The 16601-nt window shown below is 41.6% G+C and overlaps 1 protein-coding gene across 1 annotated transcript; it reads right to left on the bottom strand.

Moving 5' to 3' along the window:
• Positions 1-480: 480 nt before the first annotated feature.
• Positions 481-14648, bottom strand: TMEM26 (transmembrane protein 26; the record flags this gene model as incomplete). Its single annotated transcript, XM_080347994.1, has 6 exons — positions 481-896; positions 3801-3877; positions 4925-5145; positions 5674-5787; positions 11174-11252; positions 14458-14648. The coding sequence occupies 6 exons, from the start codon at positions 14646-14648 to the stop codon at positions 481-483; spliced, it is 1098 nt and encodes a 365-aa protein (XP_080204120.1).
• Between the last annotated feature and the right edge of the window lie 1953 nt (positions 14649-16601).

Below are 16601 nucleotides of genomic sequence, written 5' to 3'. Positions count from 1 at the left end.
CTGAATATGCTCACATACACCGTGAACATATTGCTCATCACACTCTACTTATAGCCTGACCACTGAAGTTGGGCTATAGTAGAGCTAAATGCTTCTGTCCTTCTCATAGTGGACAGGCTTGTCCTTCTGTCTGAATACATGCAAGTAGATACCTTTGGTGTCACTGTGCTAACGTAAGAACCAACTTTGTTAGTGTGCCAAAACTTTCTTGCTACTACAAACTATGGCTACAAAATCCCTGTGGATAATATAATAGGGAATTAGTAAAAACCCAGCATACAAAAAAACCCAGATACAAAAATGTCCTATTTCTATGGCTTTGCTTCAGAAATTTCTCCTACAATTTAGAAGAAATTGTTGATCTCTTGGTGGAAGAGATGACTTAGGCCCTCGCTCAGGCTGTGTTTGATCATAGAAACAGGCTAAGCCCTTCTGAAGAAGCTGTGGGAAATGCAACCTCTTTCAAGTCAGTAACTGTGCTCACTGATCTTCTGGTGGAGCCTGGGATTGCTCTTTTGGAGGAGAAGCAGCAAAGTCTTTCATTTCAGTATCTTGGTCAGTGGTAGCATGAGTACTTGCGTTGTAAGGCTCACATGGGCAACAGCAGACTTCTCCTTTCCTGCTCTTCTGCAGAATGGTGGCACGAAAGTCCAACATTATCACTGCCAAACGATACAATTGTAGAGTCACAACTAAGATATTCTTAGCTGTAAAAAACACCAGCATCTGATTGAATATTCTGAAGTGACCCATGAGGATTGACCGCACAATGAAGAAGGGACCATCCTGTATGAAGAGGCTGACCCCAATGTTCCACAGTTCTGCGCTGTACCTGCACAGCAGCAGGTTGGGGATCCGCCTGGTTGATGCTGTTGGTTTGCAGCCAATATGCTGTACTGGAAATAAAACACAATTATTTTTAAAAATAATTCTCTGAAATTGAACCATGCATTCAACTGTGAGCAGTTCAACAAAAAGCATATCCCATTTCACAGTATCACAGTATGTTTGGGATTGGAAGGGACCTCAAAAGATCACCCAGTCCAATCCCCCTGCTGGAGCAGGAACACCTAGATGAGGTCGCACAGGAACATGTCCAGGCGGGTCTTGCATGTCTCCAGAGAAGGAGACTCCACAACCTCTCTGGGCAGCCTGTTCCAGTGTCTGTCACCCTCACTGAGAAGAAGTTTCTTCTCAAATTTAAGTGGAACCTCTTGTGTTCCAGCTTGATCCCATTACCCCTTGTCCTATCATTGTTTGCCACAGAGAAGAGCCTGGCTCCGTCCTAGTGGCACTCACCCTTCATATATTTATAAACGTTAATAAGGTCACCCCTCAGTCTCCTCCAAGCTAAAGAGCCCCAGCTCCCTCAGCCTTTCTTCATAAGGGAGATGCTCCACTCCCTAAATCATCTTTTTTGCCCTACGCTGGACCCTCTCCAGCAGTTCCCTGTCCTTCTTGAACTGAGGGGCCCAGAACTGGACAGAATATTCCAGATGGAGTCTCACCAGGGTGGAGTAGAGGGGAAGGAGGACCTCTCTCGATCTACTAACCACCCCCCTAGTGGGTTCCTAGACCCTGTGGAGAGAGAGGCTGTCATCAATCACAGCAGCAGTTATCACAAGCGGGATCACCTATTCACAGGGAACACAATGTTGGGATTGTGCACCCTTATCTTCTGGGATCTGCTTTGGCAAAACCCACTAAGCTCATGTTTAAGTAGGCATTTGTGTGCTCTGCAAAACTGGACCAAAAACTGCTTTCCCTTTTCTATCACACAAAACTATCAGCATTTATATGCTTTTAAAACAAGAAGCAGATCACCTAATCTTGCTGTAACAACTTCCCCAGCCAGGCTAATATGTATCTTAGAAAAATAAACAAAAACCAAACCAGCTGCCATGCTGAATGGGAACAACCTGAGCTGCAGTACTTCAATTTGTTTCAGGCTAAGACTTTGCTTTTAGAAGACTGACCAGATAGCCGTTGCCTTCTTTATCTGTTATAGTAAGAATGAGTCATGCCAGTGTGGGGCAATATCAAGCATTATGGATAGGAACAAGCTTCGATTGCTGCTTGCTATGTAAAATTTGAGCCACAGTTACTCATTCTTAGCCTTCTGGGTATGAAATCGCATCAACCATTGGGACCTGCATGGATGCATTCCCCTTGGCTATAAAAGTTGTGGTGAGCTAAAATGCTCTTTGTGGTGTCTAGAGAAGGATCAGCAGAAGGGTTTGTCTGTGATAATATGGCTGCCCCTTATGGAAATTAGTGGAGATTAACTAACCTCTTAGGCAGTGGGATTTTGTTAGTTTTCAAACATAGCTGCTTGTGATGCAGCAACAACTGCCAAGCATTTCTGCTCACCAAAAGAATTCTATTGTTTGAGTCAATGCTGGGAAAAAAACAAGATGAGACTCAAGTGGAAAATGAGCTGTAGTATAAAGAAATTTGCTGAACCCATTAGGCAGCGCTATAGCAGCGGCTAATTTTTTAATATGTTTTTGTGCCATTGCTGTTTAATAGTCCTAACTGCATTGCTGTAGTCAAATAAGTGCCTATAAATGTCTATTTTACGTCATGTTTAGTGTGTGAGTAAACATACTGATGCTTGAATAAAAAGTACTGTACAACTGTATAGACCTACCTAAAATAAACTGTACCCACAGTAAATTTCAGGGAAATATGTGTTCCATCGCTTAATTTTAAACAGATAAATGTAATTAAACAAAGAGAAAAGCAATAGCCAGGAAAAAAAGTGCACAGTACTACAGGTTACTTAATTTAAATTCAAACAGTGCTTAAATAACGATAGCATTAATTTATTTGGATAATTTTGATGTGTATGGGTGACTTGAGGGTTGTTTGTTTGTTTGTTTTTAAACCTGAGTGTTGTGCATATTCAACAGAATATATTTTATCAGTAACAGGAAATTTAGCTGTGATAAATCTGAAATGTGGTGGCATCAGTTTTTTCAGTGTATGAGTTGCTGTGCTGAAATATTTTAATACCTTCAGTGTTGAATATGGAGCCTAGTGCTGTCCATGGAGAAAAGACTAATGAAAAAAATCCTGGAATAATTTTTCATTATTATTTTATTAATTATTTTAATCAGTGTGTCAACCTAGTCATCAATTTTATATAAGATGCTAGTGAGGATAATTTCTCTTTGGACTGGTACAGTTGAGTTGCAAACTTGTAGTGACTGGAGGACAAAATGCTTGGAGTAGATGATTATTGGGGTGTCTCATCATTTTGCTTGGATGTACAGAAGCCCTTTTGCCAATGGACAAATAACAGCCTGAGCTGGCTGAATGTTGGGCCTGTTAGTTGAAGATAAGGGTGCACAATCCCAACATTGTGTTCTCTGTGAACAGGTGATCCCCCCTGTGATAACTGCTGCTGTGCTGTGGTTGATGACAGCCTCTCTCTCCACAGGGTCTGGGAACCCACCCAGATGGGACCATGATATAATCCAGGACCAGATCTAACTTGAGAGCTCACCTGGGAAAGTTTCAGGCAGTAACAGCCAGCTGGAGCAGATGCTCCAATACAATATTGCAATTCTATTGCTTTCTGGGAGGAGAGAGTTTTATCAGGGAGATCAGAGGTTAACCAGAAACAAGTGTTTCCTCAAAAGAAACCACAATGGTTTTTCTTCAAAAAACATCATCATATGAATTGCTCTCCACCAGAAGCCCTTGGTGTAGCCTGTAGTGTGTGCACAGCCAGAAGACATGCCAGTGAAAACTTAAAAGCCTTTGTTCTCATCTCTTGTCTATGTGCATGTACTAACCTGCAAGATCAAGTGGAAACTGTAACATACTCCAGGTCCATACAGCAAGAATTGCATTTATGAGAGCATAATTCTTCCTGTGGGAGGGGAAAAAAGCGATAAGAGTGAAGACTCAGTTTCCTTATGTGATAACAAAAATGTTTCCTGTGGTATTTGGAATGTAATTTAAAGGGTGGTTGAGTGAAACACTGATTGATTAATGCATGCTTGAGATGTAAAAGTAAGGAAAACAGAGGCACCTTTTGATATAGAATTTTTGCTGTTCAGGTCACACGTTCCAGCTACGTAATTACACTAAATATCTGACATTAATCTTATAATGATAAGCATATGGCAATAGACTCTGTGGCTCAAAGAGGAGATATCTTTACCATTGTAGTGATTATACATTCCTTGCAAGCCTGAAGCTTCTCTGCCAAGTGGGAAGGACCTCTTCTGCTGCTGCAAAACCTTTTATTTGATATTTTTTAGGAAAAAAAAACAACTATGTCTGTAAAAGAGGATGAACGTCTTCTGTGATTCTTTTTCTTTATGATGGATGTTCATAGCTCATCTTTCAGTGCTGTGAGGGGGAGATGGTCTTACTTTCTCTGGGAAAGATCACAACATTGAAAATTCACACCATACTACGCCATTCCCTTTCTTCTTATCTTTGAACACTTTGTCATTCTATCATGAAGAAAGTACACATGAGATAACCAAAGAAGCAACTTGGATAATTAATCACTAAATCAAACTCTAGTTGCTTCCTTGCTAGTCTAAAACAATTTGTTAACCTGCAAGAGGCGTACTGTCTATCCAGTGTTCCAGGGTGTAGCTATGAGAACTGATGCTGCAGGGCAATTAGGCTGGTTGTTTGGCTCTTTGTACCCTTTTACTGCGATGGATGCAACGTGCTTCTCTGCTGGCAACAGATGAGTAATCCTTAAAGCTCCTAGGACTGTTAGGTCTTTTACAGAGGAAAAAGTGAGAATAGGAAAATGGAGTCCTTGAACATAGCTGCCTGTTATCTGTGGGGAATATGGTTCCGCTGTTCTAAACACTGCAGATCGCACGAACAAATCTTCAAACAAAACAAATGTCTCGCACTATGCAAATTATTTATGTCAGCAAATAGACCTTACCGAACATCTTCAATGTCCAAGGTTTCACTAGCAAATTCAAGTATATCTGCTGCTGTTCCCACAAACATGAGAAGCAGTTGAGACAATTGGTCCCGAGTGATTTCAACTCCAATGGGGAGAAGCCATCTGCCAACCACTAGTAGCAGTAGGAAAGTCTGGTGGAGAGCCAGTGTCCATACAGTCTCACAGATCGTAGAGAGCTGATTCACAAAGACTTTAGCCTGTTTTAAAAAGACAACAACAATAACGTACTGTAACTTTGGGAGATTGACATTATAGTTGCCTTCAGATACTGTATGTGTCCTTGAGCCTGCTTTTGTTCTCCTTCACATTGTATTAGAATAGATAATTTCTATGTGGTAGGCATAATTTGAAAAGGCACATTAATACAAACTTTGGGTAATGAATATGAAGTCTTTCTCTGCATACCACGCTTCCTGTTCTCATTTTTCAACTGTCATCCTTTGCAGAATCATCACCCAGACACTTTCAAAATCCAGTTACTGAGGTTGGGAAGAGAATGGTAGTAGGAGAGTCTTCTCTTCACACAGAGTCTTTTCCTAGCAACAACAGTTAGTATGCAGCATGCTGTAGACCACTTTCACAACATGGTTTCCTGAAACAGTTTTTGCTTTTCCTATTTTTAGTTTTAATCACTGTGTGAGAAGCTTCCCCAAATAGACACAATAGTCCTATCGAATTTCTTTAATATCGTAAGAGCTCTACTACAAACAGGAAATGTATCCCACCGTCTGAATGATGTGGTGATCTGTTCCCTCACTTCCGTGACTGCTGTCTCTGGATTGATTGAAGTCTTGGTTGCTGACATTCACCTGAACTGTTCCGGGCTCATTACCACAGTACTGTTGTGAAGAAAAACATCACACATGCATAAACATCGTGCACAGGGAGCAGATGTGCTCTGTGGCTGAGAGAATCCTGGTTTGCTGAACTGCAGCGGGTTTCTTTGTGAAAGTCAGTTGATGCTTACAAAGGTATGCGCTCACTCTGAATGAAGTTCCCCTCTTGTTCAGAAGGGAAGAATTCCTTTCATGAGGAGAGGAGTGATGCGTTGGTAGGTCTTTGAGAAAGTGTAGGATTCTGCTATATAAGAGGACGTAAATTCAAAGGCTGAGGGAGCAGGTGACACCTTTTGCGCTGTTAAGACCACACTCTTTGACTGCGATCTGCCTGCAGCTCTCCTGAACAGGCTACTGGGTTTCCTACATAGTCTCTTTCTGTCAAAACCAGTAAAACACAGTAAAAATTTGTCATGGTCAAGCTCTATATTCAAACTTTTTCTCAAAATATCTGCTTCTCATCTCTACTGTCCATAAAAAATGCCATAGTTGTATCCTTCTGTATGGTTGAAATGAATAATTGGGATAGGATCTTTGGGTTGTATTCTTTCCTTCTCTCCCCACCTGCACCTCCTGCCTTCTAGCTGTGCCTTAATTTGCAAGGAAATTCATAATGTGAAAGGTGAGAGTCAGGAATAATTAAGAAAAATGGGCCTGTGGTGTTGCCTACCCCTCCAGAGTTAAAAAAAAAAAAACAGGTATTTTTACTTTCTCTGAGTACCCAGTGCTATGGGAAATCAAATGTTGGCTAAAACGTTGTTTCAACTGCAGTAAACCAGTGGTGGGTCTGTGTCCTGAGGTCTGCAGCACTGCATTGACCTTCTGCCTTCACCCCCAAGGCTGCCCCAGAGCAACTGGGGTATGTGGCTAAAATCTACCTTCATAACAATCCTTTAACATCTCTCTTCACTGTAATAAAAAAGGGATAATTAGAAAATCAAACCATGCTGTTATTAAAGACTTTTATCTTGTCCTATTTGTGCCAGAGAACACCAGATGATTTGCATTTCTCCACTGGGCACCCCACCATTTTATTTAATGGGGAGTGATTTTCTGCAACAATCGAAATGTGTTCTGGTGCATACTGAGTAGCTGTGTTCAGCATAATGCCTGCCAATATCAAGGCAACATTTTCCAGTGAATGTCTCATTCTAGCAAATTTTAGACTTCACTTTGATACTTTACTTGGTCTCTGATGTTGCTCAGTATCTGGGTAAATGCTGCCTCTTGTCTGACCTGATCACAGATAAATGGAGAAACTTCCCATGGTCTGAAAAATCTGCCAAAAGTCAGTGCTTGTTCCTTTCCTAATTGGTGGTAAAGGCTCTTAAACTGAATGCTTGCCTTATTGGTACAGTGGGTGTGAGAGTGTTGAAAGATTGACACAGAGATGTGAGGAACGTGATATTTCCATTTGGAGGAGGGAATTCTAAAGTTCTGGGCATGGAGACAGTGCAATGGAGGGGCTGGTACTCTGCCAGCTACAGTCTTGTGGGGCTCATCTCCCTGGGTTAGCCCTTCAAGCAAAGGAAAGAGACAGAACAGCCTGTTCAGAGAATCTTTCAGAATGGAAAATTAACTGGTGCTCTAGAGAAGCCTTTTTATTTGTTGACTGTAGAAAAAGTCTGAAGTCTATAGAGACCAGCCCTCAAGGTCCAAGCCAGCCTTTCTAAGTAACCCCACAGGCAGCGTGACACAGTCTGCAGGGGAGATCATGACCTAAAAATATTGTGTAACTGGGGTAGCCACCCCTGAATATTACCAAATATCTACCTTGTAACAAGTAACCTGGGTAAGGTAAAGGGCTTACTAACTCTTGCTGGAAAATGAAGGCTAATTCATTGTGACAGGCACCTTGCTTGAGGAGGAATTTGTCAAATTTGAGGCAGGGCCCATGTAGGGCACCCTGCTGCATTTGCTGTATGTGTAAGACAGTGGAAATCCCTTCCCAAGCACTGTTATGAGAAGCCCCAGTGAGTAAATCAGGTGACTGAAGGACAGGAGTGAAATGGGAGGTAGCAAGAGTAAAGGTCCCTCTCAGCAGATGCTGTGGCTCTCCCCACACCACCCCAGAGCAGAGCTCTCATGGCTCTGGAGCTGCTGCTTTGCTCAACCTGCACACAGGGCAGAGGTGCTGCAGGAGTCAGCAATGGGGCTCTTTTGTTTGTTTTTCTAGTGGCATAAAGATGCAGAGTATACTACTTTAAGAAAATAAATTCACTTTGTCAGTGTCTTTTGTAAGTTCCTTATATATGTTTTTTGCAGCTACTCCTAGGTGAATGGAGGGTTACTATTTCAGTGCAAGGCTCCATGAACTCTGATTGAATGGTGCTTCTCAGGGCTGGGTCCGTATCTCTTCTCAACTGCATGCAGGCAGGAAATGGAAAACTGCATCTGCACATCCAGTCATTTAAGTGGAGTCCTGATTTTTAATTTAAGAACATTCATAACTTGGTTTGGTTTGTTTCTCTCGGAATATTTATTAAGTGGTGATTGTGGTGGCGACTCACTTTGAAGTTTGGAGAAGACCATTTATTTTTGTCACGTATATGCACGTAAATAGAACTGTTGTGCCAGGCATATTTGCCTGGCCAATTATGTATGTGTAGTGACTTAATGTGGATGTGACAAGGAAAAAGTGAATACTAAGTTTCACAGGTGGTTGATAAACATGGTTTACCTCTTTACTGCCAGAGCCCAGTTACTCTTAGGTATCAAGACTGTGTGCACAGCTAAACAGAAATGCCTTTTTTTTTCCTGTGCAAAAATAAAACAGGAAAAATTTGTACACATTTTGCATAAATTCTAGCTTAGTTTACTTCCTTTGTTTTGTCTGAGATGAAGTTTACATTCCTCTGATTTATAGAACATCTAATCAAAACAGAAACTGTGGTGCACGACATGGTGGTGTCCTGTTGTGTAGCCTGCAAGAGTAACCAAGGCAGAGTTCCCTCAATCCTGCTAAGGTGCTTGGAAGCTGGAGGCCTGAGTACCTTTTGGAAGAGGCTATTCCTTCCCTGGAGCGGGCCCTCTGCCAAGCAACAGGTACCCCACTTACTCTCTGTGATGTGTTGGAAACAGTGTGGCCATCGCTATGGCAACATGTGTGATGTCAGAAATTCAAAGCAACTGTGACTGCTTCATTTTGCTCATACCGGAAAGCTGAAAGGTAAAACAGGGATAGAAGACTGCTTAAGCTGTTTTCCAAATTGAGGAAGATAATGGGTGTGGGAGGGAAGAAATGGTGAAAGACGTAAGAACACTTTTAGGAGAGTGTTACACTAGAATTTTAGCTGCTTAAGAGAATCCTACCTCAGACTGGGTCTGAGGAAGCGGGCAGTAATATTAACTATTTCCTTAAAAAGTTCAAGTTAAGGTGGCTAAAAATAATTACAAGGTTTACCAAGTATCAGTCTTATTACTGACTGGGAAGCCTACATGGACTACGGGACTGCTAGTCAGGTAAACCCTGCAAAAGGTGGTCAGTTATTGCTTTCTGTGGCAGTGATGCACCAGACATTTGAAAATGTAACAGCGGTATTTGTTTATCTGAGATCTTACACAATATTAAGAAAGACTGTTTAGATGTTTTAATGGATTAAATGGGTTTAATTTTCTTGCCACGCTATTTTGCAGACAGCAATTTTTTCACTCAGTACAGTTCAATTTACTTTATAGTCTCTTCCAAACATGTATTTCATGCCCAAATACTTTATTGCAATGCAGTAGTTGCTATGCAGTCAGTATTTCACTGTTGATATATGAATGGTATTACTTATGTCCAGTTCTGCAGTACTCAGAGAGGCAGAACTGCCTCCGCCTTAAGGAAGAGAGGCTGCATATTAGCACGTGCCTTAAAAAACAGCACCCACAGAAGCAGCTGATGTTTCCCGTTAAAGATTAAACATGAAAGTAAAGTTCTACTGCCTTAAAGACTATGAACTGTTTTCATGGTGTATGTGTTTTAAACGTGTGGATCTGGTAGCTGCATCATTACCTGTTCTGTTAGTATTTTAATAAGGAGAATCCTAGCAATACTTCAGTATGAGGAGTAGTACTAGTCTGAGCGCTGTGTTTGAGATTAATGATTAGGAGAACTGTTCCCCTTCTGGAGGTATTGTTTTTGAATCTATTAGATTGTGTATTTCCAGAACTCTCTATCCTATCTCTCCAGGTATAAACTAAGCTGTTAACTTGATATACTCCCTCTTTAATTCACAGTAGCAGTATATCAATAAGAACAAAGTATGCCATGTTCTAACATCATTTTGGGAAATAAACTGCTGCCTTTGACTACAGAATTAGCCTGTTTCTTGAACTAGATTTAACTATGACAAATGTTCTCAATATCCCCATTACCTGTCTGTGACTGTTTAAGGAGATTTGGCAAAACAAGAAGACAATAAATTCCTGCTGCTGTATTTAGAAAAAGCCTCAGGCATTTTCAGTGTAAACACAATTTTGAATATTTGATTATGCTTCCGTGGGCTCTAACAATGTTTCAAAGAAGAAAATGAGGCACTACGTCGTCTTAGTCTAATTTATGTATTTTCTTCTGTTACTTTTTGCTCTTGTTCCTATCAGGCCCCTTTCTGCTGTGGATATAAGGGACTGCATATGTGCAAATGCTGCGACAGAAAAAATCCCCTTTTCACTCTCTGGGAATGCTATGGGGACTTGAAAGCAGCCTGCATGAGGAGGTGGTTCACTCCCGTGAGGTGCTTGGCTAAATGGTTCTGTTCTGGCCCTAACCCATCTGTCAGAAGAACAATTGCTTTTAAAAATGTTACCATGTGTTTTAGTCCTAAACTGGAATCCAGACACCCTCCCTCCCAGATTACTATACAGCACAAACAAAGGAAGGATATAAACCCTGACAGACAAATTATCATGTCAGCTACCTGTAGTAGCAATCTGTGACTATTCTTCTAGGTTGCAGCAAATATGAGGTAATTTGAGTTTAAGACCCCTTTCACTGATACCTGTCTCAGTTTTGGCTTGCTTGAGTCGTGATATCTGCCTGTAAGTGCTGTGAAACTCATACATTATTTTACAAAGGCCTCTAAAGCAATGAAATTCTTTCACCATCCTGAGCAAGATTCAAACTGGTGGCCTGGGGGTGAAAGGCTGTTTTTCAAACTTCTAGTTCTCTATTCCTTGGGCAAATACAAATAAATGGTCATATTTTTAGCTAGGAATGAGGGTCATTATTTGATATTTAGGAAATGTACAGCAGTCAATAGAATAGCTGTATCTGGATTGGGAGGCCTACCAGTATAAAATACAAAATTGGAACAAGACCTGGCAGACTGCTGTCTGTATGCCCAAATCCAACCTACCAAATACTGCATCAATTTCAAACTAGTCCATCTTGTCTCATAATAAATACCTGAGTCCCATGATGAATTTCTAGTAGCCATAGCGATGGTACTGTACAAATCAGATACAAAAATATTGCTGGTGAAAACCTGTGAAGGAAAAGATAGCTTGGTATTATATCACATCGTAAATACCAAATATCCTATCATTACCTGCATTGAAAAGTATCTACCTTGTGCCTCCTGCAATATGGGATATTAAGAAATAGGGTAACTGCAAGTAAGAGTTGCTATTTTTTGCTGAATCCTCATGTTGTCAGTATTCTGAATTATGTGTTTATTTGTATATCCATCTGAGATCAGATATGGAAGCTTATTTAAAATCTCTTTTTAAGAACTAACCAAAGGCACTCTGCTGTTTGTATTTCCAACACAGCATTCTCTGTACTTAAAATAAAAGAAAAGCCTCTAGCTAACATGCTCTTTCTGTTTTCATGAAGGGTGAATAAATACATCGAGTCATTTCACTGAATGATGCTGGGATAAAGGCTGTTGATCAGAATGCTGGGCACTAACACAGGAAATATAGAAATAGCATCAGTCTGCCCAAACCAAGCATTTCTTCAGTAGGAGGTCTTTCAGTGCAGGCTAAAATTGTTTATAAAAATGGGTCTTGGCCTTCTTTCCCTATTTGTGTTGGCAATTGTATAATTCTTTAGGATACCTGTCTCTAATTCTTCTCTCCCTGACAGTCTTCTATATAACTTACAGTGGTGAAGCTTTATTATCTTCAGCTTCTTGATCTGAGTTTATACAGAAGTACCAGAGACGTTTCATGACTCTTTCTGCAAGCACTGATTCTTATGAGGGTTGCTGATGTTTTCTTACTTGACAGGTGACAGTTTTGTTTGGGGTGTTTGTTTGTTTGTTTTGGCAATTCCTATCCTTCTGTAGTAGGAATGAGGTCTCATGCCACCGATGTTCCATTTAGCTCTGCCATGGTATGGAGTGATCATCACTGCAATGCTCCCAAGATGCACAGCAGCCTTTGCATCACATATACGTACTGGCCTGGGACAGGGCAGTGGACTCAAACTCAGGATACTTGCTTGATTCCATCTACCCTGTCATTGGCATATTCTGCAGTGAACTGAAATTGCTTGTAGGTTTGTAACTGCAGAAACTTTTTGGTCAATTGTTGTTGTGTTTATTGTTTATTCCTATCCTGAATGTATTTTTATTTTTGTAATCATTACTTTTCCAGTGGAGATTAAGTACTGAGGAAAATAAAAAAAAAAAAGAAAGCCTGCTGTTCAGGAAAATTACTGTGCTGCTGAGCTGCTATGAAATGCATCAAACAATCCCCTCCAACTAAGATAGTCCTGGGGTTTTTTCATGTTGTGTGGGGTTCTTTTGTGTGTGTTAGGTTGTTGTTTGGTTGGTTTTGTGTGTGTGTGGGAGTGAGGGGGTGTTTGTTTTTAGTGGTGACATTCTTTTGTTGTTTGCTTTTTTTAAAAAAAAAAAAACAACTTAGCGAGTGATTCCGTGGGGGTTTAGCCTGGTTATTTTGGGAGAGAACACACCTTTCATTTGAATGGGAGAGCTAACATATTTTACAGTATTTCCTGTAGGACTTGAGCACATGAAAAATCTATCCAGCTGGCAGGTTAGCAATACTGAGCTAATGACGCCAGATCAGGCCAGGAGACTTCAGGGGCTTTAACTCTGCCTTTCTTTCCAAGGAAGCAATCTAGAGGAAATATTACGTGGCCAGGCCCATGATAATACTTTTTCTCCACTTGTGCCATTAAATTTTTTTATGCTGATGTAATAGGTAACGGTCTTTTGCCAAGAGTGAATGGAGAGAATACAAGGCTCTTGGAGGCAGGAGAGCACTGTGGCACAGTCTGCCCATTGCCTGGATCACTGGTTGTCTGTGGGGTGCTTCTATAAATGCAGATGATACTGCCTGTTCAGAATGTGAGTGTTTTCCACAGAAGAAGAATATAGCAGAATGTTAGCCTGATGCAAATAGACATTGGCCATTTGTCTATAGTTCTTACCTATAAACATGCCTTACTGTCCTGCTTACAGTACCAGACCACATCCATTTCAAAATTTCCTTCTAGATAAATTTAGCCCAGTCTTCTAGCACATGTATTCATCTAAACTGAATCTGCTTTCTGCATCTGTTTTTTTTTGGATTTTCCAAAATCTGCCATAGTGAGTCTTCCTTCATGAAGGCTCTGCTGCTGCCTCTTCTCCCCAGTGAATCAGATCTGCTCACTCTGTCTCGTAACTGTGCATTTGGAACTCTGCTGTTGTTAAATTTTCCTGTGTCCCATATTTAATCACTGCTTTTATTACACTCAAATTTAGAGCATGGAATACTTGTGTGAATTGTCACACAACATTACTTCTTTATAATGAGTTTCACACGTTGCAACGAGGAGGAATTTAAGCTCATTGAAATACTCCAGGGCTTTTTTTGTCCTGGATTTCTTTCAGGCCCTGCCTGCAGTTTGAGTTTTTAAAAATAAAAGGTCCTAGTGAAATCTTGACAATTAGTGACATGACCACTTCCTTTTTACAGAGCATTTGTTTTGGCTGGCTGAGCGCTGATGAGCTGTAGATGGCTGCAGTGATTCTTTAGGTGCATGTAAAAACCCATGTGCTTGGGCAAACTCTGCTCTAACTTTTTTGTTTATTTCTCAGGCAGCCTTTCATGCATGAAAATTCTCCTCTGGAATAGACTCTCAAATCCAAATATTTAAACCACTCTTGCTCTACTGCAAGAGAGGTTGCTGCTCATCTTTTATTTGTCACTGAGTTTTGGTTCATGCACTAGCTTGGTGTTAGTGGTGTTGGAAGGAGCAGAGACAGGGAACCCAGCCCCAGGGAAGGAGGTGCAAACCAGGGAATGGCAGAATAGGGTAAGAAATGCAGGCCATCCCCATGGAATCATGTGGACCCCCAGCACTCTTCTGCACCTCACTCGTGTGGTCCCTGCTCCCCCAGCCCGCTGGATTGGCAGCTCTAGAGCATGTACTTCTTGCCTTGCAGCTACATTTCCCACATTTTTCAATATGCATACACGTGGAACTGTACAGAGTGGTTCCCAAGTAGTCTGCTGCAACATTGCCCCTCCTGAAAGCCCTCTGGATTTGGCAGTGGACTAGCCGCGGCTTTATCAGTTCTCCACCCCCCAGGTGCAACAGGGGAGAAAATGCCATCCCCTGAAAGCCTGGCAGAACCAAAGTCAGGTCAGCAACCGCAGAAGGCAGCCTCACATCTGCAGCAAAGTACATGCAAAGAAGCAAGAGGGGCTCCGTCGGAGCCAGTGGGATATGCTCACCATTTGTAGCCTCTGCCTTGCTTAAACTTGAGGGTGAGCCCTGTCTCCAGGCACAGGAGAAGATTGAGCAGTGCCAGCAGCCAGTACTTGGGTTCTTTCTTCGCCGCAGTTACTCTCCAGACCCCGATGAGAGAGTGCAACACAAAGAGCAGGCGAGTAACCAGCGCGTTGAGCAGCACCATCAGCTCCATCCCGGCCCCTCCCCGCGGCCCGCACCGCGGGGGCCGGCGCGTCTCGGAGCCCTGGGCAGTGTGCGCACCGCAGCCACGCAGAGCTCCTCTTCTCTTCCATCTCCACAGAGGGGCCCATTATAACAAAAAAGAAACGGCATCGCCCCTCCTCCAGACTTCCTGAAAACTTTTGAAAGGGTAAAAAAAAAAGGAGAGCTCACGCTTCCAGGCTATAGTGGTTTGTAGCACTCGGCACAGCTCTGGCTTAAGGAGGCAGGGAGGTTTCTATCGCCCACAGTAACCATCTCTCTGCTAGCCCCACTTGCTGCTCTCATCTTGTAGATTTCTAGCAAAGAGATAAAATGTAAGAAGCAATATTAATTTGAATCTCCCTTGCTAAAAGCTCCCCTGCGTTATTGAGATTGCAAAACCCTCTTTCCTCTCCCCTCCTCCTGAAATAGATACTTAATATTTGGGAGCTTTTAAAATTGTTAATTTAACATTGCAATAAAGAAAACAGAGACTGTGTAGTTCAAGGTTGGAATCCCTGTGTGCAACAAAAGTTAGAAAAACTAATCAGTACTGAAATCTAGTCAAACCACTATATTGTACAATCTATACGCTGCTTCAGAACTAATAAGCAGCCCTAGTGAGGAACTCCAGAAATCAGGCTGAAACATAGGCTAACAGTAATGCTACTTAACAGGCCAATAGGGACATATACAAAAAATACACAGAAGTTTGACTGTTAGATCAATTACCTCTAGACTGACCTTTAGTGTCTTCCATGGGAACAGTTTGTGAAGTACAGAGTATGTTTAAAAATTGCTCTGACGTTTCTCATAGCGACTATAAATTTTATTTGAATTTACACTTGTGTAACCAAAGAGAAATTTTTTCTTGATCAAAACTATTACTGTGTTGCTCCAGTTTTGCATTAATTTACCGCCAAAGCCCTTGAATTGAGATACACGATTGTGAAATACAAATGGAGAATTGCGTCCATGTAATGTATTGTGGTTCTCCAAAGGTCCTCACTTCCTAGCTGATTTAATTGGAAATATCCTGTTCTACTTTAAACACAAGGAGATATTCTGCTAAGAGTTGTGTCCTTTGTAAGCAGATATTTTCTCTGAATTGCTGAGATCCACGTTTTCCTCACTGCAAAACCAAGCTTCTTTCTCTATGTAGCACTGAAACTGGTGCTGGCCAGCTGACATCCTTGGGGGTGGGGAAGACAACTTTAACCCTGCCCAGAAAAAAAAACGAAAACAAAAGGCTATTCCATGGTATAGATCACTCACTCAGGAAATGCCTGAGTAAATAAATGGACTGTGCAGCGTGCCTCTTTGAAGCAACAAAACCAAGTTCCTCATGCTCAGAGGAAAATTAATTCAAGTTAAGGGGCAGCTACTGATAATCCTCTGCCAGCAGCCACCCTGCCATATTATGCCTTGAGTGCTGTTGTTTCACAGCCCTTCCGTTGGTGTTAAGGTCAAAGCTAGTTGAAGAGGAAACAGGGAACAGATAGACTGAGAGATTGTTTAAGCAAGATACTCCTCCGTGGGCGTGCTTGATGTCTAAGAAATGACATGGGGGAACTGGTATGTCTAATTGTTCATGGAGATCCTAACAGTACAGATGTCTTCGACTTGGAAAGATGGTCATCAGTGGGACATTCCCATGACATTGTGTGTTCAGGAAGGATGTGGTGAGCTTTGTTGATAGCTAGTGGTTCTGCATATTAAAGACACTTTGGAGCTGAAGTGCTTAACAAGGTAATCTCATAAATGAATAATCCAGACTTCACGTTGGTGCAAGCCCCAAACTTTAGTAGAAATAATATATAATGTTGACTCTGCCTAGCTAACCAATGGACCACGATGGCAACAAAACAGGCTTAGCAGAGAGACGAGGTAAGTAGGTATGGATGCCTTCAGTTATGCAGTCTAGAGGAGGCAAAAATTGCATCCA

This window comes from Nesoenas mayeri, assembly GCF_963082525.1.
Source record: "Nesoenas mayeri genome assembly, chromosome: 7".
Lineage (NCBI taxonomy): Eukaryota > Metazoa > Chordata > Aves > Columbiformes > Columbidae > Nesoenas > Nesoenas mayeri.
Note: the sequence above shows the minus strand (reverse complement) of the source record. Positions and strands in the feature narration are given on the sequence as shown.